At 33.4% G+C, this 21,827-nt stretch overlaps 2 protein-coding genes across 4 annotated transcripts; one reads left to right on the top strand and one right to left on the bottom strand.

The window, feature by feature from the left end:
- Positions 1 to 586: 586 nt before the first annotated feature.
- Positions 587 to 21,771, top strand: LOC125066070. 3 transcript variants are annotated; one of them, XM_047673978.1, is made up of 9 exons: positions 587 to 941; positions 1,584 to 1,736; positions 11,402 to 12,184; positions 14,815 to 14,926; positions 15,694 to 15,866; positions 17,106 to 17,240; positions 17,357 to 17,639; positions 17,719 to 17,927; positions 18,045 to 21,771. In XM_047673978.1, exons 1-9 carry the CDS (start codon positions 789 to 791, stop codon positions 18,123 to 18,125), a joined length of 2,082 nt encoding a protein of 693 aa, XP_047529934.1. In that variant the 5' UTR covers positions 587 to 788; the 3' UTR covers positions 18,126 to 21,771. The 3 variants fall into 3 exon arrangements, with proteins under 3 accessions (XP_047529934.1, XP_047529933.1, XP_047529935.1); XM_047673977.1 differs by having other exon boundaries at positions 589 to 941; positions 17,354 to 17,639; XM_047673979.1 differs by having other exon boundaries at positions 594 to 941; positions 15,733 to 15,866; positions 17,354 to 17,639.
- On the bottom strand, positions 1,864 to 11,343 carry LOC125066072 (chondroadherin-like). The gene is made up of 8 exons (XM_047673980.1): positions 11,195 to 11,343; positions 10,925 to 11,099; positions 10,281 to 10,463; positions 9,435 to 9,658; positions 9,106 to 9,304; positions 5,271 to 5,449; positions 2,252 to 2,421; positions 1,864 to 2,165 (listed from the first exon to the last, which is right to left on the bottom strand). The coding sequence occupies exons 1-8, from the start codon at positions 11,210 to 11,212 to the stop codon at positions 1,892 to 1,894; spliced, it is 1,422 nt and encodes a 473-aa protein (XP_047529936.1). The 5' UTR covers positions 11,213 to 11,343; the 3' UTR covers positions 1,864 to 1,891.
- Positions 21,772 to 21,827: the final 56 nt, after the last annotated feature.

Raw genomic sequence — 21,827 nt, 5'->3', positions numbered from 1 at the left:
AATTTTTCGGGAAGAATATAATTCCCCTCGCGTTCCCCAACCCAACATCATCGCATTGGCGTGAATGCGTCGAAATGTTATCGATAAATAAATAAGCTTTTAACATTAAATTTTATGGTTGATTTATTGGTTTATACTTTTCTAAACAAAAAAATAAACTTTTCTTTCTCTCTTTTTCTATAAAAATTACAATAAATAAGTTATGACTCAAATTTATATACTTTTTATAGACTTAAGCAATTTGTATTTATATTTTTAATGTTCCATAGTTAGTGCTGTTAAATTATCTCTTGCATTATACCTAGTATTAATTAAATTCGGTATTTACATATTTTAAGTACTTTCTTCTGAATAAGTTAGTTAAATAATTTTGAAGTTACGGTGTAAAACTTAAAATAAAAATTACTTTTGTCATAACAGTATAAATTTTAATGTTTTTATAAAATCAAACACATTCTTTAATTAAATCTTTGCATTTGCGATAAAAATGATAGCAGAAATCACTTGACAACGTTATCATTTTATCAGTATGTCAACTGTTGAGCTACTAGCGCCACAATCTAGCGCATACACGCGCAATAATCAGCGTACCGTAAACAATGGTATATTTCTATGTGTGTGTAGCTTGCTCGTTCGTTTGGTTGACAATCGCGATGTGATGTATCCTACATCATCGCATGCTGAGTTATATTTTCAACAAATCTTTTTAATTTTTATATTAGTTACAACATTTATTTCTAGATGTTTTCTTTCATTGTGGTCACGTTTCTCTGTTTTGATTTCTAAATATGTGTAATTTGCCGCCGAAGTTCCATTCAGTGTGTCGCCTTTGTTTATCATTCTGTGGCGATAATTGCAGTGATGTTAAACTTCCAATATTCGACCGTGATAAGGATAAATCACGACTTTCCGAGATGATAATGACATATTTGTCAATAATGGTAACTAATTTATGATCATATATTGCTTTATCGATGTAAACCATATCTTTTTCTCGTGTGAAAGTTAAGCTTAAGCGTAAGAGATTGTGGATACTGATAAGCGCCATTAACTTTCTCGCGAGTGTTGGGTATTTTCGCATTGTGATATCATATTACGGCCCACGCGTTGAGTGCTCGAGCGTATGACTAATGTCGTTCGTGGAAATGATAGGCGAGGCGGGTGGAAGCACGCTGTATCAGCCGCGCGCTGATAACAAAGGAGCGCACTAGATCATCCCTACCGTAACCTCCTGCACCTTAATCGCCCGGTCATCTCGACAGATATACCCGATATTTATTTACATGCATTCTCTAAACTTTCCCATAAAACGAAATCTTTAATCAAACAACTCTGCTATTTTAAGAATTAATATTATCTAAATATAGCACTGCAGTTAGTATGAGGGAGAACTCTATTCATCCTTAAATAATCTCAGTTGATTTATTCAGACTAAGAAGTTTATAGTTTTTATTTGTTATCAGATTACCTACAGATGAATCATTATCTATGATTACACCACTATAAGGTCACTGGCCACATCATCTCTTAATGACAGAGTTATTGTGAAGTGAATGTATTTGATGATGTGAATAATATTTTAGGTATCACCGGAAGACATGCTGCCACAGGTGGTTTGTGGGAGTTGTGCACACAAGCTTGATGAGTTTCATACATTTAGAGAATTGTCACATAAATCTGAGCTTCTGTTGGAACAATTTGTACAGTATGCCAATTCACTGACTGGTACAAAAGAGGTAGGTTCATTAAAAAAATATTTATTTTCATAAGTACAATATATAACATATTTTTTATACATAATTTACAATATCTACACTAATATATTACTTTCTATAATAATTTGTTAAAATGAAAAACTTTAATTATAATACAAGATGAACAAAATTATTTATTAAGCCAAATCATCATTAATATTTATGTATCTAATTGGCTGACTTCTCAAATTCTTTCTATAGAAAGCTTTTGCTAAATTCACTAAGAGACCACAGATCATTCCAATCCCAACTACAGTGGCTACACCAAGTATAGTCCAAAGTATGTGTTTTGGTTTTAAATCTTTAATAGAGAATCCTTTCTTTGTTGCAAATGTAGTATCAAATTGTGGACAGAAAGATACTGTTATGTTTGTGACGTACGCTCCACTCAGTCTCATTGGAGCGGCACAGCTGAAATAAATAAATGATAATGTAAACTTTTTACCATATAAAACAAGATAATTTTTACCAAAAAAAAATCATGTAAGTGCTCTTACTAGGGTATTTCACCAGGTTTAAATTTACTGCCTGCATCTTGTTTTGTGACAATATTGGCCAAATCACAGTTACATAGCCAACGGTTGCCAGTCATTCCGAGCACCTCTAATTTATCCCATGGAAGCAAATCCGTTGATAACTCACTTAGATTATTGTCATCTAGGTATACCTGTTGACAGATTAGATTGGTATTTTAAATATAGACAAGACTTGTTATCAGTTAGATTATAGTATTGATAATGTATTATTTATATGTCAATGTTGTTTTTATAACATGATAACAATATATATTTTTTTTTATTAAGACTTATACAATATAATGATAATTAATGTCACTTGCTGAATAAAATGAAAACACGAAATATAACATTACTATAGATTGTGCAATTCTCTGTTATCATAAGTATAATGTGTATAAAATGATTGATCAGCTGACCCAGTTATATTCTTGTCCACTCGGAAAATATAACTGGGCCGAATTAAAATGCAAACTTTTTGTTATTTGTATATAATCTAAATTTAAAAATCAGTTTATTTTTTGCATAAAGAACTCTATTCCTTATAAGAAAGCATTGAATTTTTACAAGTTGATAAGTCTTATATGAGTGATCTAGTAATCAATAGTTGGTTGAATGAGTTTTTGTATAAGTAATAATATAATAAATTATGATTGTTCCTTTTTGCAAATTTTACATTATTAGAACTTATGCATTTTTTTTAATAATATTAGCTGATTTCTTTGGCCCAAAGTAAAGAAACCTATTTTAAAACTTATATATAAAAACAAATATAAATATTATATAACGAAGCTGTAATAAAAGAACTACCTACAATATGTTCAAATAATATTCGAAATTAATTTGTCATTATATATTTTTTTAAGTGCAGCATATTTAAATTCTTTAAATATATATATTTTTAAATAACCTGAATAAAAAAACAATGACGAGGCGTGGCTTAAAAACGTAACGAAGGGTAATTATTTTTTCATATTCTTATGTATGACGTTCGAAATGCGAATTATTTTGTGTGCTGATATTTCGTATAGTGTGAACTACTTTGTGTTCGAATAGATGGCGCTGAATTTTAGATCGTGCTATTAAACTATTATTTATATATCTTAATAATTATGCTAAGTAATTTTATTTTAATATCTTATAATAATTGTAGGGTAACAACAACTTTTTGCCACTTACAAACTTACAGGAAAAACTAGGTATGAGCTAGTTCCATGAAAGTTCAATAGGGTATAAAAGGGTCACATTATATAATTAAATAACTAAGTATTTAGATTTGATTTGTGTAAAGTATTAAGTAACATATACTATGTTAACGTTGCATAATTATATCGAGTTTTTGGTGAAAGGATTTATTTATGTCGGTATTTCCAAGGACAAGTTTACGTTTGAATTACTTCTGTTATAATCCTACGCGTACGTGCGTAATACATCGTCAATGGTGTATCTCGATTAACGAGTACCATTTTTAACGTATTTTATCTATTTACTGCTGAACGCTACCTCTTAATTATTTTTTTTTTTAATTAATAACAAAATCCGTCGAGCCGTTTAATGTGCTAACGAACATTCAAACAGACAAACTTTTGTGTTTATAAAAGATTTCAAAGATGGGAAGATAAACTCTGTAAATAAAACAATCTATTTATAAATGGACAAAGGGCAAAGGTCTCGTCTTAAAATGTACAACACTGTTTTATCTTTCTGCGGATTGAGGTCGGTTTTCATGATGTAAAGGTTTAGGTAAATTAAATTTAGAATTTATAATACTTATAATACGTAGATTTTGTTATATAATTTGAAATCACTAATTATTTAGTGATTGTACCTATACTCTGAATGTATCTCCAGTGTGAATATTATGTAGATTAAACGTGTGTTATTTAGTAACGAGGAAAAAAAATTCTACGTTTCGAACGTTTGTCGAAAACTTTAATGATCATATATAAACATTATTGTGGCCCTTGATCTCACTCGTTGAGTTTTTCGATTTGATTTTCATACATCTACTGAACCGATTTACATACATAAAACGTATTTCAAAAGATGTAGCACGTTTCGAAAGTATTAGTATAGTGGTATATTGGTACTACGTCCTAACGTATTATAGTTAGTCAAGCAGGACGAAAGATTAAACCCCATGTCTAATACTTGTTATTGATATAGCGGGAGACGCTTTTTATTTGTTTTGTCCCGACCGAAACGGCTATAGCTATAACGCGGAAACTTTTGACTAGAATAATCAAGCAAGGTTTATGTAAACACATAAATAACATTTTAGGGGTACTATTATTATTATTATTTTTTTAGAAAAGTTATCAAAATCTACAGAAACAAAGCGCAAAGGGAATGAGACAAACACTTGACGGTTTTAAAAAAAAAAAAAAAAAGTATAGACTATAATGTTTTTCTTTTTAAAACTGTCAATATCTAAAAGAAAGAATAGCGAATGGAGTCACGGGTATACAGATAATCTAAGCGTTGCAAAAAAGCTGCCAATTATTAGTACTATTTATTCTTTAATCTAAATGTAATAACACTAATGATCAAGTCACTAAAAAACTTAATTTATTTTTCATTAGTATCATCAATCAATATGGAGAAACCAGGTGCCTCTGTTGTTTCATATTTGAGACGTAAATAATATTTAATTTGAAGCTAGTTTTATTCGATCATGTGTAACGGTCTCAATACAGTTCGATGTTTCTAGCTGTTTTTTTTTATGTAATTAAAAATCAAATGAATTTCTATGTAAGGTTTGTATAAAGATTCATTTTTATGGCAAAGATTTAGTTACCAGCGTTTAATTCTGTACTACTAAGAACGAAAGGATTGTTGTTTTATGATTTTGAAGTCATTACAGACAGTTTCATGATAAGATCAGCAGAAGCGTGTTAAATATCTGCAAAATTGCGAATTGTAAGAGAATAAGAAATTTTTATTCCATTAAGTTTTTCCGAAAGAAATCTGTTTTTCAAATAGTTATATATTTAAATTTTACCTCTTTTAAGGTCCACTTGTCTTTAACTCCTCTGAAGGCATTATGACTTATGTATTTTAGATTTTTATTATGACATAGGTGTAGCACTCGCAGGCTTTTTAGTGGCGTGAATGTACTCCGTTTCACTTCCTCCAGGTTATCGTTCTCGCCAACCTCCAATTCAACAAGACTTGTCAAACCTTAAAAGTAAAATCACCCGTTAATGTCATACTGGCTAAAACGTATCTTTTAGAAGGTTTAGCACTTATTACTCAACGCTGATCCAATGCGTGTTGGTTAACTCATTATGTTTTTCTTCACCGAGAAGTACGAGATACCTAAACTATATACACACATTAAGCACAGAGAAGTTAAGAGCTTGCCAGGGTTTGAACGCTCATTTTCGGTTAGGATGCGCATTATTTGTCCCTAGAGTACTAATTAGCTATGTCGTCTCGAACTTAAATCTGTTCTCACCATTAAAGACATTAACCAATTCCTCTGCAATGACTTAAATTTTAGTCAAATAATTTCTATAATAGTTTATTTGTTTTGATAAATGTTGGTAACTGTAATCTCTCTGCTCTGTGTTATCAAACGCAAGATAAAAAACCTGTTGACAATAAATGTCACGCCCACAGAATTTTGTTTAGTTTTTTTATTGGCATTAAATTTTTTTTGGCATTAAATTCACACATTGCTGCCGATTTTGCAGTTCATAATTAATAAATCAATTTGACACAACAAAAAAATAATGCTATTCTTATTTACTAGTTTTTTGATGTGTGGGTTTAAAAAACACAGCAGTCTTTTGGTTCTGCCAGTCAAATTAACGATTGTTGGATCGTGTAGAAATTAACCAGTTGTATGTATAATTGTGTACAGAATTTCATGTCCGGTATGCTCTTTTTGACAGAATCTACATTAAGGACCGGCGATAGCTTTGTGCTATCAATGTAAATGTCTATTCGAATAAAAACTAGTTTGATTGTTGAACCTGTCGTTATTTAATTGTAGTGTCTGTCGTAATTTAAATTATATTCTATTAATTGATTGGTGTTTCAAAGTAGGACAAATGCATGCCCGTCTGGTTATTGTAATATAAATTCACCAACTATTCTACTATAGAACAATGCTTTATATTTGCTATGTATATAAAGCTTAAAGAGAAAGTCTAAGCTACTAAGGAACTGAATCCTAGAGTATTTAAATAAGGAAAATGTTACTAAAAATCTTATGCCCTTGAACGAGGGTCTCTATCATCATATGGTATTATGATCGTGAGACTTTTTTTTTTAAATTATAAAAATAGTTAAAGCATCGTGATTGTTATTTTACACGGATAAAAGAGAACTACTATACCGACTCGAGTTCGACATGTGCAATATTGAAATAAAACTAGTTTTTTAACGGATTTAATCGCGTATATTAATTATTTTATCTTAACATCCCGTGACAGACAGAGTCTGCCCGTGACCACGAACACTGCAAAGTGCTCGAAACGTCGGGATGTTAAGATAAAATAATTAATATACGCGATTAAATCCGTTAAAAAACTAGTTTTATTTCAATGTGTAATAATCGCGAAAATCTAAGACAACATTATGTGCAATATTTTCCACATTACATGTAACGATAGTCCGAGTTCATTCCACTAATATTATTAGTGCAGCTATGAAATATTACTTTTTACAGTAACCGGTTGTCATTTGACCCCCGGAACTTTACAAGGACAGTTAGTAACGGCTGATATTATATATACCTTCAATATAATATAATATTTATACATATATTTTCAGGTTTTAATAAGAATCATCTGGTTATCGTGTTCTCTGAGACAAGGGCATATGACCATAATATAGCAAGCGCGCTCTCGTGTTGTGTCGCGCTTTCACTGCTTTTGCGTGATTCTTTTCTAAATTTCCTTATTAAGGAAATTTTAAAAATTTCTGTAGTAACATAGAAATTTCTCAGACTTTGTCATGAATGTCACCTTTGAAATACATGCAGTATATTTTGTGACATTTTTTTTGTGCAAACAACACCACCATTGACAATCACAATTACCACAATATGTTCTAAAAGCGAGCATTTTTGTGCATATATCTTATGTCATATGTGTAAATCTTGGTGGTGAAATCCACAAAGACAATTCCTACATCGACACAAATATAATTCATTCAAATATATATCTCGCAAGAGAGCAATAAAGTATGGACATTTATTTCTTTGCCATTTTGTCAAGTAACAACACATTTATGTTTTACTACTGAGCAAAAGCCTTATTTCCTTTTGAGGAAAAGTCTTTGAGTTTATTCTATAACGCTACTCCAATGCGTCTTGGTGAATATACATTTAGCAGATTTCATTCAACACTTGCATGATGCATCACGATGGACTTCACCACCGAGCGCGAGATTAAATTATAAACGTAAATAACACGCTTGATTAGTTTGAACTCGCAATCATCGGTTAAGATTCACGCGTCCTAACTCGCTTCCGTTTGTCTATGGTCAGTAAAGGTTGTCCCATACTTATATGCTTAATTCTAATTTGAAGATTGTAATATTTTATTTAATATATTGTTGTTGTTCGTCCGTCTAAGGCTAATAAAGTAATGGTGCGTCGAACTTTTTTTTTTTTTGTTTCATATTTATTTATATTTTCCTATATCAGACGCTCCTTACGTTCAATGATTAATACATCTCATAATAGTATAGTATTGTATATTTATAGATTAAATGAGCGTTGCGTATACTTTCATTGTCGTCATTTGTCGTTAATGGATTTCATTTCATTTTAATTTACATGCAAATGACAGAATCCTTATTCTCTTACGTTAAGACATTTAGATCGAATATAAAGTCGTGTGTTAAAAATATGGCGACTATATTATAATTGAAAAGATTTAAAATCGAACTTTAATTTAATTAAATTTCAGTAAGGCTCTTACAAAGTACTTGAAAATGTTATTTTAAATAATTAGGTTATATTAAATGGAAAGCTGTCTGTCTCATTGATTTGCGACTAGCTTTTATGGCGACAGATAAAAAACCCGGCTGACATTAAAAAGTTAGTGTTTATTTTTGTCGAATATGTCATAGTAGTAGCCCAGAGTATAGACTGTATTATTCCTCGGAAAGCGTGTTAATACTATGCAGGAAACTCGGGTCGGATTTGCCCCCCATCGAGAGAGTGAGGGAATAGAAAAGCAACAACAACCGCCGAAGCCGAAATCGGTCAGCAGCACATCGATACAGAAACTTGTTAGAGTTTTCTACCAATTAAAATATATGTATTTGTAGGGTATATAAACATTCGACTGTGCCTCAGGGAATCGATGATTTTAAACATTTTGATATCATCAATAACGTAATTGTCAATATCGACTTTCGCCGAGAAAATAGAAAGCTTTCGTCATTCTCATGAAATTTATAATATATGTAGCTTATGTAATGTGTATCAAACTTCTTGAACGACATATTCTCTAGTCACGTCGTTCTGTTATCGCATACTAGAGAACTATGCTTTTTAGTACTTTCACCGGCATCGATGTTATAAAGCGTAAATAGAATACGTATATTTAACGTTTGCTAATTAAGTTTAATCAGAATAACGAAAACTGGTTACGCGCATATGTATCTGCAACACTCTTTTCAATTCTGATTATATTTTGTGGCGCGCACAAGTTTCTTTTTGATAATCGAAGTTTTCTTAACGAATATTTTAATAAACTTTGTAAATAGCAAACTGTTTCGGTCTCACGATTAATAAAATGGAATTTTGTTTTTAAATTATTATTCATTGTATTATATTAAATAATTCTCGGATGTTAATAGTACTTTGTTCATGTTACCTATAAAGCTGTCGTCATTGAGCTCCACTATTGGGTTGTTGTTAAAAGTCAGGTACTGTAGAGTACTCCCGACGAGGCTCAGGCTCTCTGGCACGGTTACAAATTGATTCCCAGAGAGATCTATCTGTTTCAAATTGACTAGTCCTCTAAAGGCGTCGAGGGGAATGTTGTCTATGTCCGTTTTAGCCAAGTCGAGAACCTGCAAGATATTGTTGTTAGGTACACATTGCTAATGAAATGGTTTAAGCTTGCGTTTCACTATTCATTTTTTAATATTAAAATATAAGAGCATCTTTATTTATTTTTTTGATAATTGCATAAATTGTTACCTCTAATTTCGTAGCGCTCGAGATAGCGAGTAACGTAACATGGTCAAGTATTTCAATAGGGTTGTTGTTCAGATAAAGTCGTGTTAAGTTTGGCGTGTACTGGAATAAATATTTGTCTAAGGAATGTATTTCATTATAACCCAAATTCAATGTTTCAAGAGCAATTTGACTGTAGACTCCTTCGTTATATGGTCCTTGAAAAATTTCGCTTCTCAGTACATCACCTAAAAAAAGCGTAAAAAAGTTTAAATACGTATAATCTCTCGCCAACAGACCAATTACATTATTCCTTGCGCAGCTTAAAATCTGACATGTGCCCTTACACATAACCAACAGTAAAAAAATACTCTGGAATGCATTGTTTTTTTAATTCAGACAACTTTATTGCCATTTTAATTTCGGCGCGTAAAGTTATTAACCGAGCGGTTCGATCTTTATCAATTCCACGACATATGTATGTTTATCTGTACTATAATTTACAATTTTATAATCGTTGTATTCCTTGATTGAATAAAAATATTTTATTTTAAATAATATGAAGTATCAATGTTAATTTAAAATAACGAGTGTTATAGTTAATACATAAAGTCCGGCAATTTAATTAAAGAAAAAAAAAAAGCGATTCGCAGATATGAGTATTTATGTCGATGATATCCTATCAATTAAACATCACAAACACTAATTCAATACAATTCATACTTCATTACATACACTCATATAAAATTATATCTTTAACAGTCGTTAGTGACTAAGGAGTTTTAGTAATTGCAAAGAGGTTATATATAAGTAATTTCTATTCGTAGAATCTTATCAACTTATCAGCAATCTATCACAAAACAAAGTTACCTGATAGACGGTTATTGCTCAGATCCAAGTATACCAAGCGGTGTATGTTTTTGAAAGCGTCGTCCTCAATTTCCCTGATACGATTCGATTTGAAACTAATTGCTATTTTGTTTCCCGGCACACTGTCCAGTTCTGTGATGTTGGTTATGCTGTTGTTGAAAAATGTTATTAACACGTGTCCATCTGAAAAAAAATACGCAATAAATCTTTGCAACGTAATAATTGTAAAATCGTAATACATAATTCACCAAGAGGATTTCAAAGATACGAATAAATCATAACTCTTAAATAATTTCGATTATAGTTATGTTTCAATAGGTGTGGTTATTAGTATCGATTATTATTATTACAGATAATATTGTATAGTCGATATAGACACAGTTTTTTTTTTAGGTATTTCTTACATTATAAAATATTTATACATATATGAGTCTGTATGTATTATAATGGTTTATATATTACAATGTTATGTGGAATAAATAAAATTAGTTATAACTTTAATTTTGAAAATCAATTTGTAAATCAATTGATAAGTAATAGGCGTAGTATAAATTGCAGTATCGTGTTGTAGAATCAATGCGCTCGTCAACCTACATAATAACCTATTATAACAACATATTAACATTTTTACGTAACTGCGTTACCTCTGTCGGCGACTTTATTCATTTCCTCCGGCCAAGAGGGAATTCTATCGATATTGCGCCTCGAACAGTTTAACGTGAGATTGTTGACATCTTGAAAGAAAATATCACAAGGGCCGTTTTTAACGTCGTCCTCAGCTCGACTCGCGGAAAGTAGGGCACACAATAACACAAACACCTAGAACAGAGACACCATAACTTATATAAGCATGGGATTAGCACATAGCCGGCGCCGCTTGGATATGACCCGAAATGCACTTTAGTACTACTCACTCCACGTAGAAAGTACATCTTCCTCGAAACTAGAAAGGACACTGCTCGAACACCTTCCGATAAAGATGCCTTATCTTATCAGCCTCTCGGCAAGCGATATCACCAAGTGTCATGAAATGATCGAGCTCCTCATTGGTTAATGTTTGTCTCTATTATCTCTGTAAATATCGAGCAGCCTTTGTTTTAACATTTCTATTTTATTTATAGGATATCCTGCACATAACGGCGGACAAATTAGAAGAAATAATAAGGCCACTGAACGATAGTGAGTATGATGATGTTAGTAAACACAAATATTCCGAAATCGGTTCCCCTGACTCTACGGAGGAAATGAAAAACTTGGAGAGCCGGCAGGCGGCGGTGACACTGCTTCAAATAAAAAACTACGATCCGACTAAATACGCTATCAAGACTGAGGAAAGTCCTCACATAATGTTCAACAGCGGACCGAGTTTACCGCCTTCCGATAGAGCGAGAGAGGTTATGCATTGTAATGCCGTCATCGATATTATAAGCAAAGCTGTTACGGTCGCGCAGCGAGAAAACGAAGAATCTCAGAATTTCCCGCCTAACTATACGAGCGTCATTGACAGGACGCATGCGCCCAGTGCCAGCGAAGTTACCTATGCGCAGGAGTACTCCGAGGAGCAATATAGCACGTACAATCCTCCGCAAAGCGCTACCAGTCCAGGTAGCAACGATGACCATGACCATAAAGAAATGGACCTCTCACTATACGGTTCAGTCAAGAACGAATCAGTGGAACCGAGCGAACACGCAGAACGTGACGTCACGGGGTCGTACCTTCAAAGATCGTTAACAAGCAATAAAACATCTAGCTTCGCAGATGAGTACAAACAACACATATTTGGACGAACATGCAACAAAACAAAACAGTCACAAGAGAACTCAGTGTATGAGGAATGCAGTCAAAGCAGTAGTGGTTCAGATCCAGACAGATTACAGATGGACATATCTGAGGTGTCGCAGGTGAGCAGAATAATTTAATATCTTTCAAAAGTAGCACAGGCTATAAGTAGAAGCACTTAAAACGCCAAAAAGGGCTTGTATCCGCCTCTATTATTTTGGGTATTTAGATTAAATAATTCTTCCGGCTCATAAATATATTGCCAGTGACGTTAATTTGAAATCTTTTGTGTAAAAACACGCCGTGACATATATGTACGTATACTTATAACTACAATGTTAACGTAATCAACAAACAACATCACAAATATTGTATATCATGTCTGACGAAGTGCTAAGCATATTATCATTAGAATAAATATTTTGCTGTTCAGTTAACTAGTTGAAAATCTTCAACAGTAATTTTATCGGAATGGAAGTTATTCCACTAGAAGCTTCCATTATATAATCAAAGGAGTTAAGATAAACAAACTTTAGATTTACATATTAAAATACGAGCTTAACTCTCTTGTAATTCGTAGTATTTTTCATACAATTCGTTCAAGATTTCTAGCAAAAACATACTCTATAGATTAAGCTATTTCTTGAAAGAATGTCATCAAAATAAGTCCAGCTCTGTAGACATGAAAATTTAACAGCATTACTACATTATAATGAAAGTAAGGATACATTCTGCATCCTGTACAATACTGAAATAGTTAATTCCAAAAATAAAAAAAATATTGGTTAAGTATTTATATACTACGATGTCATAAGATAATTAATTATTAAAGTATCATCGTCGTGTATGAAAAGCTTTAAGAACATTACTATAGTCTTAATATCATTACTATAGTGGAATCATGACAATATTTGTAGTATATAATTTTGCAGTGCATATTATATCAGAACTATTAACAAATTTCACAAATCTCAGGTACAATGATAAATAAAGAGTTCGGTACAAATAAATATTGAAAATGATATTGAGGCTATCTACTCGTCACTATGAATGACATAGGGGCGTAATAATTACTATTCAGTATACTAACAAGTACTTCAATCATACTTCGCGTAAACCCTGTAAGCGAGAAGTTCTCGACTATATAACAATGATGTTAATTTAAAACATATACATAAATACAATAAAAAAATATCTAGACCGAATTTTGTGCACGACTTCCTATTTGAAAGACTAGGTAACTATGCAAGAAACATAAAAAGGCAGAAATGTGTGTGTACAATCTAAGTTCATATATTTTCAGACAGGATGGTAATTTCTCATAGGGATTTAGTCGGTTCACCAACAGTTTCACGATTTGTCTAAAGTGATGTTGACGATTTTTTGTTCGAAAAACTACAATGACTTTGCTAGCCGAACTCAGGAATCGAACGTCGCATCTGGAGATTTGCTTAGTTATAAACTAGCCACTAGATCATTCCCCTTTCCTAATACATATACGGTTGCGGAGTGTGTCCTTTACAATGATAAAGAAAATCGGATGCGTTTTGATCTTTGATTTTCTCCTCCCTTTCTATTTATGAATACATATTGTATCCAATGTAATCTATATCTCTACTAATATTACAAAAAGCAAAAGTCATTCTGAAGGTCTATCTGTCTCTTGCTCTTTCACGACCAAATCACTGAACGTGTAAAGCAAGCTTGGAATTCAAGGATGGAAGAATCTTTTTGCTTTGATAACAACTGACGACCATAAAACGCGAGCGAAGCCGTTTGCGACACCTTGTTATTTTTATGTATCTATCATTTATATATACAAATAAATAAACATTTGTTGGTAAAGGAACAATGAAATCCACAAATATATAAATAAAAAAAAAAACAAAACTAGTTTAAAAGAAATACCTGCGGAGTAAAAATGTTAAAAATATTTTTTTATTTAATAATACTTCAGGAAGTACTTTTTGTTATACTTGTTCAAAGGAAATGCATTTTTTGTGTCATTCGATCGATAAATAGATAGATACTCCGGTTTTGTATGATTTTATTATTGAAGTTTACTGAAGCGTTTTTATCTTTTTATTTAAGCGTAGTTAAGTTTTCAGAGTAAATGGTACTATAAAAACATAAAATAGTAAATGGTACATAAAATAGACATTAAAATCTGAATTAATATTATTTGCAAAGTATATGTTTATGTTACACAAATATGCTTAATTGTATATCAAGAACATATACTCTATTCCAGCCACAACAAATAAATAAACGAAATAAACAACATTCGACATCGATTTTTCCTTTATCTTTATTATAAATGGAGTTAAAAGGGATAGGGAGGTTAGATATAAAAAAATCCATCCTGCTATAAATATTACTAGTCATGCTAATTTGTATTAAGTACTACTGGATATATTACAAATTAAATAACTTATAAATTTATTGACCACTAGTTGTCGCCAGCGGCTTTGTTCTCGTTTTAGGGGTTAGTCGTGCGGTGTTAAGCTCGAAAAATTATGTAGAAGTTTATGTCCTTCCTTGGAGTTCAAGTTTGTTTCTTATCAAATTTTATATTTTTTGATCTTTGATCGTGAAAGAGCAACAGACAGACAGACGTAGTTAGTTTCGAATATTAATATAAATAGTATCTAGCATTAAATATAGTATGATTAGTGCTTTGTTCTTTATAAGAACATTAAATACAATGTAATAGAGGTACGTAATTATTAAAATATTTTTTCCCATTTTCAAGGACGACCCCGAAGAAACCCAGTCGGTGCCATCAGCCCAGTCCTCTCCGAAACCGCCGCACGAAAACGAAGGTGACAAGGATTCTTTATGGCAGGCCCTTCATAGACAAAACGGTGAGTTCCTCAAACACATCGCTAAAATATCTTTGGTAAATTAATATTCACGCACGTAAAAGTTACATAGTAGATATAAAACGTTATAAAACGTAGATTTAACTAAAGCTATAAATGGATTCCAAGATGACTATTATACGAGTTTAGCTATATAGAACACAGCAGACATGCTCATGGACGTTATTAAAATAGTGTTCCTATATTGAAAATCCTTTACATATTGAGTGTCAATATTATTTATACTTCGACAAAGAACATAATTTATAATAGTTTCGTACTGAAGAAATATGTTAATATGGAGTTATATCTTTGGTACAGAAATCAAGATAATAACTGTTACGTATTTACAAAAAAATATTGTTGATTTCGTGAGAAAATGTGATACTTATAACATGGAACAAACATAAAATTTTACTACATTAAGTCAGGAACTTTTTGTGGGGAAATTTATACCGTAAAGCGCTTTGGGCGCTTTGCCTGCCTCTGCCATTTAAAAAAGTAAAAGATTGCTTGTTTGTAAAAGGTTATTTATAAAATTAACCGCAAAAAAACCGCTGAGTTTCTTTCGTCGGTTCTTCTCAGGTCAGGGTATTTTCTGTTCCGAATCGATGGTAGTGTTTAATTTGACATTCAATAAGCAAGTTTAAGGCTTCTATAGTGAATAAATGAATTTAAATTGATAAACTTTATGTCGTATCTTTACGTTTAGATAATTAAGAATCTAAATAATCTACTAGAAGAGTCTCTAAAAGTTTTATTAATACCAGGCACCAACACCGCCACTGACTTTGCTGCGTGTGTTAAAGGTCGTGGCGGAGAAGCGACGCAGCTTCTGAGGCGGTTGATCAACAGCAAACACCTGGGTATGACCGTGTCACCGCTGCGAGGCACGACGTCACCTCTCCCTGCGCCGATGCTGCCTAACGGTGCCGTTTCGCCGGTTAGTATTAAAGATACTCATTCTGCATGTAGTGAGTTTTTTCTCATAGTGTATAGTTTATGGTTTCGACGACAATATGTATCGTTTGATCTGATAAATACTTAAAATAAACTAGCTTCCAGTCTGTTAGGAATATATCACATTAGCACAAACAGTAAATTGTCTATGCCGGGGGAATCTGGAATAATAACCCGTATATAGTATAAATAGTAAGAAAGGCTAAGAGAAATATATTTCAGAGAAATAGGTTATACACCATCACGATACGACCAATGCAAGCAGAGTATTAAAAAAATGTTGCCATACCGGGGAAAAATATTCTTTTTGAGAGTTTCTTTCGCCTGCGCTGCGTAAATGTCTCAAGTTTCACAAAAATCATATATGGCTGAAATTGTAATATAGCCAAGCGAAGTCGGGATCAGCACCTACTATATAAATATAATAAAAACATCTTAGGGCGATAAACATATTTGATTGATTACTATACTATATAGATAGATCCTACTTTTTATGAGTAGTCTACTGAATATAGATATTTCAATTCTTAGATCTTGAGACCTCGATCGGTCCATGTATTTATGAAATCTTTAAAATAAATACAAAAATCGAACTAACCGAGGAAGTTATGATTTGTTTAAGTTATTGTAGTAGGCACTATTATCCTTAAAGTCTTGAGTACTAATAATTGTGCATACGACTCTCGTCAAAAGTGCATTATCCTCTTCATAATGTTAATACGTCAGAATTTACCTTGCTTATTATTCATTGTTGTCGAAACGTGACTTCATTGAACGACCCCATCTACCTGTCGTGTACATTTCCGGAAAACATTATATATTATATTTCCGGAAACATGTTGATGCGTATGTCGATTTATTTCTTTGGTTTTATTATATTCTATGTAAAACTTAAGACGCTCTATGTACTTTAAATTATTATTAGCTATGCTTACCTTTTGATATGGTGGGTTCATTTTTGGATACATTGACATTCATATCTATTAAGACTAAATGGAACACGAAACAATCTGTATATTATGTTTTGATGTAGATATATCGTCTGTCTCTTTCGCAAACGACACGAAGCGACTACATATATTCACATTCCATCAAATTGGAATGAATGAATTGAAATTGAAATATGCTGAATTATATGTATTATGAAATTAGCTAAAGTAATGTTAGCGTCTCTCGATTAAATCCCAACAATGTCCTATCATCGCTCGTCACATTATTGCAGAACGGCGAGTGGTCGAACTCGGGCCGCGGGGCGGCGGGCGGCCCGGGCGGCACGGCGCGCAGGAAGCAGAGCTGTCCGGCGCGCGCGCAGCCCCTGCACGAGGCATCCAACGTCTGGCCCATCACGCACGATAATGTGAGTATTGGATGGAAATATCCCTTCCCAAAGGGTGAAGAAATAACAATTTTGTAGTAAAAAGAACATTTTCATTTTTTTTTTAAATTTCACCTCTGGATGTTCTACAACAGCAGGAGGTCAACGAGAGTGCGACGGGGGGAGGCGCGACGGGCGCGTCGGGAGCGGCGGGCGCGGGGGCAGCGGGGCGGGGCGCGCCGCGCGTCGAGCTGTCGTGCAGCAACTGCGGCACGCACACCACCACCATCTGGAGGCGCGACGCGCGCGGGGAGATGGTGTGCAACGCGTGCGGCCTCTACTACAAGCTGCACGGCGTGCCGCGACCCACCGCCATGCGCCGCGACACCATACACACGCGCCGCCGGCGACCGCGCCACGACGCCAAGCACCCCAGAAACAGTACGTATCGATCGGTCGACTTCGGGGACCCGGTCGCTCGTCGGACTCACTCCTAGCTAACGATCGTCATTGTTCGCAGAGTCGCGTCGCAGCGGTAGTGGCGGAAGCGAGGGCGGAGGCGCGGGCGGTGGCACGGAGGCGGTGGCGGAGGGCGGCGCGCGCGGCGGGGAGGGCGCGGAGGAGGCCGTGCTGGCGGCGCTGCGGCGCCAGCTGCAGCCGCACCTGCTGGCCGCGCTGCACGCGCACTCGCCGCGCTCGCACACGCAGACGCACACGCACCGCTCGCAGGTATGCTCTAAACTTGTGGACTTGCTCTCCTGAGTTAGTTTGGTATTGTTTGGCCCGCACGGCCCTTACTAAGATTTTACCGTTTAATCATTCGCACCATATTATCGCATATTTCAGGTGGGACGAAGTATTTCCGAGTACGACGAAGCGCCACTCAATCTGGTGGCGAGTCACGTGGCCGCGGAGGAAACGCACTGACTGCCCTGTGATACGCTCACTACTACGAGTACTTCGTAACTTTGCCAGTACTGCAGAACTGTCTGCGCCCCCTCCTAGCCTCGTATGCGACCATTATAAGTACTATGGGCACTGCCTGAGCTCAACATGTTCTAATTTTAAACCGCGTTTATAAAAACGGCCAGTTACAAACCATAGACAATTTCGAAATGCGCCAAAGCTATGACTGTCAAAAGATTTGAGATTAATGTTTACTCATTTTAAATAATCGTTAAACAGTCACAAATAATAAAAGATCTTTTAATATAATAAGTATATCCAAGAATTTCGACTAGTTATCTCAAGGTGAAAGCCTCTCTATTGTTAAATTGCAATTGTATTTTCGTAACTTTACGAAAAAAAAAATCGCAAACGTTAATGGAATCTAAATTTGAACTATAAAATATTTTCACTTAAACAAAATAGAAATAGTTAATACTATAGATAAATATTACAATTTATAAATATTTTTCTACATTAATGTATATTTCAAATATATTTGTCTCTATAAGTATTAAAACAGTATAATTAATAGTTATATATCGTAATAGAGTACAATCAATTAAAGCACTCGTTTAAATTTAGGTTCCTCGTGATTACACTAATGGTATTTCCTCACAGATCTGATTTACAAAAAAAAATGTAGTTTAACAAAAGCATTAATTAAAGCAATATTTGCCGCGGTCAGAGGTAATTCATAGTGCCTATAGGATAGGTATAATGGTACCAATGTTTATCAGATGTTCGAATATTTTCCCCTACATTGTGATATCTAAACAATTAATAATGTATGTTGTGGTACGAGAATCTAATATGTGAATATTTTATCGTATTCGTTTTGTCTTAATTCGTTTTCCTAACTCGAACGAGTGAGTTCGCTTTCGCGAATGTACTCCAATGTGACTCTAAATCGATTGCAAACGATCGTCGAGTTCGAAACCTTGCCTTAAATGCTCTCTTGATATTGATGAAATTATATTTACGGTTACCTATTGCAGGAAGCAAGTATTCATTTAGGATTAGGTCAGTATAAGGATATTGTAAATTTTTATTATTTACTTAGTTTTAATGATGATTCGTAAAATATATAGTTATTTATTTCCCATTTCGGTCAGTATTTAAATGTAAGTATTTTATTTTCGATTTAGACGAGTATTTTTTCGTTTATAATTCTAAGGTACGATACGGTCTGTTTCAGAGCAATAATAATTGAGTCTCACCATACAATAGTGTAAGCGAAATTGACGTAGATATTTTCAAAAGCTTAGGTTACATAGGTCGATAAACGAGCAATAATATTATGTAGTAATCTTCCCATGACACATATTTAACTATATATTATATATATACATATTATATACATAGGTAGCATCGCACATTTTTAATCTGCATGATGCCGTTATACTTAATATACTTTTTTGTATTAATTATAGAGTTTAGTTTTAGTTGTTGAGAAATTAAGGAACCAATATTGAATATTCCACTACGTTGAATGTCACGCGTTCTGGGTAAGCATTCAAAATAATACGCATTACCAAATCGTCGTGGCATTATCTTATTTTTTTAACGGAATCACCTCATTGTGGTCAGTGTTTTGTAAATAATTGTGTTGAAAGCGGAAGGCATTTACATTACTTGTAATTAACACGGGGCCGTTTAGTCGTCGCCGATCCTCTATCTTAACTCATTCGATCACCGTCCTTTACTTAACGTCTCTACTTAATTTAGCATTAATTTATTTATTGTATGAATCCCCACGGGCCAGTAAAATAAAAACAGTCTTTGAGACATTGTGATATCTTTAGCTAGAGCTTGCTTACCTTTTATACGTTTTTATGCAAACGGTCGAACTACGTAACTTCTGTTGCAGCTAATGTTTATATATTATCACGAACGCGTGAATATTATTGTATTTGAAAAGCTTTAAAAAATTGAGATTATTTATCCTTTGTAATTGGGATCACTTCGTAGATAATGATGCTGTTGTATTTGTAAACGGCATCGCTTACCCTTTTTCCCAATATAATGCAATTTACCTTGACAATAAAATTATTGACCTTATAGCGGATAATTTACCATATTCAAATAATCTCTAAATTACGCTCTCTATATTCCTGCTCTCTCTCTCTTAACGATATGAAAATGGCTATCGTTTAAAGGCGTTGTGAAACGAGTATTAAAAATGTTCGAAACAAATTTAAATATGTAACATTTGATATTATTTTTGTTTCGTTTAGGGTATATTCATTTCGTTTAAATAATATCAATGGATTCAGTGAATGTATAATCGACTTGTGGTTTGGTCGCGTCGCGTCGTATTCGTACGTTTTGCTTTCCCACTAACATTGCTGCTCGCAGTAGTGATACAGTATTATTTTTGTTCATTATTACTCTGTACATTTTCTTAGTTGTATTACATTTTAAGTTTTATCTAGAATACATAAAACTTTGGTTTGACGATTGGTTGAATCTCTTACAAAATCACCTCATAGCGATATATATATATTATTTATATACACACGATTAGTAATATTTTTCAAGATTGTATTCAATCGTAAATTCGAAGTCTTCGAAATTGAGATGCAGTTGCGTTATGTTAAAACTATTCGGTTATTTATGACTTAGATATAATTTACGGATTACGGTATTAAGATATGTGAACAATGTATATCGACTTACTAACAAACCGGTTGTGTTGTGTGCTTACGTCTAACAAGCATGTGTTTGTGATTTTGTTTCGAATCTCGTCTGTGCCGTACACGGTCAGGGTTCACGTTTATTTTGTTATAATGTAATTTATGCTGAAATATTGGCTTTTATATTTTAAAAAAATAATTCCACATTGTAAAAATATTACGATAATAAGACTGACGGTCAATCTCTAAAAATGTCTTCTGTATTATTTTATACGTAACATTAAAATCTTCTGCTCCACAGTGGAGACTGTATTATCGATGAAAGTATTCAAATCGATATGTGATATGTGTTAAGTGTGTGTGTTTCCGAAAAGCAATAACATTGTGATACGTAGAGATGAGCAATTGTATGCACTAAACTCAAGTTATTCCGCATAATGTAAAGTGAATAATGTCAATTAAAATTATAAACGGCTGGATACCGAGCTCACAATTACTGGATATACAGAATATACTTTACTTTTTTATTCATTATTTTCAATAGTCTAGTATTTGTGAGTTCATATCGAGTTTTCAACGATTCCATGTAAAAGAGTAGGGTTAATAAGATCTTCTGTGACACTTCGCTCTAAAATAAAATTGTTCTATACTATACGGTACACGTCTTCTTTTCGAATTGTATCAGTTTTATTACTGTATTTGTAAAATATCTACTTTTTCCAGTAAACTTAAAGGACCACGAATTTGTTGATTGTCTTTAAATTTGTTGATCGTGTCAAATAACGTACACTCATTTCAACGTAAGTTTCAGCATAAATTATCCGCAAGTGACGTTCTCGAGGCGTCGCTGGAATACTCATTGTGAAACATTAGTTATTGTTGTATAGATGATAAATAATGTGACTTACGCAGGGATGGATACTTAAATTATTAAATTTTAACTGATATATTGGCTATGTAGTGAGTAGAATATTTTTTTACAAATAAAATATAGCAGCTATACTTTTGGTTTTCTTTTTCCTCCTAAACAATCGCATACGTAATATAA

The sequence above is a fragment of the Vanessa atalanta genome, chromosome 8 (assembly GCF_905147765.1).
Source record: "Vanessa atalanta chromosome 8, ilVanAtal1.2, whole genome shotgun sequence".
NCBI lineage: Eukaryota > Metazoa > Arthropoda > Insecta > Lepidoptera > Nymphalidae > Vanessa > Vanessa atalanta.
Note: the sequence above shows the minus strand (reverse complement) of the source record. Positions and strands in the feature narration are given on the sequence as shown.

Bases quoted from the DNA above. Each gene is read 5' to 3' on its own strand.
- LOC125066072 (XM_047673980.1), bottom strand. The intron at 10,464-10,924 runs GTAACGCAGTTA...ATTTTTTTTCAG, and splicing joins GAATAAAGTCGCCGACAGAG to ATGGACACGTGTTAATAACA. The intron at 2,166-2,251 runs GTAAGAGCACTT...TATTTATTTCAG, and splicing joins AAACCTGGTGAAATACCCTA to CTGTGCCGCTCCAATGAGAC.
- LOC125066070 (XM_047673977.1), top strand. From the start codon at position 789: ATGTGTAATTTGCCGCCGAAGTTCCATTCAGTGTGTCGCCTTTGTTTA. The intron at 942-1,583 runs GTAACTAATTTA...ATAATATTTTAG, and splicing joins TGACATATTTGTCAATAATG to GTATCACCGGAAGACATGCT. The intron at 1,737-11,401 runs GTAGGTTCATTA...TTTTATTTATAG, and splicing joins CACTGACTGGTACAAAAGAG to GATATCCTGCACATAACGGC.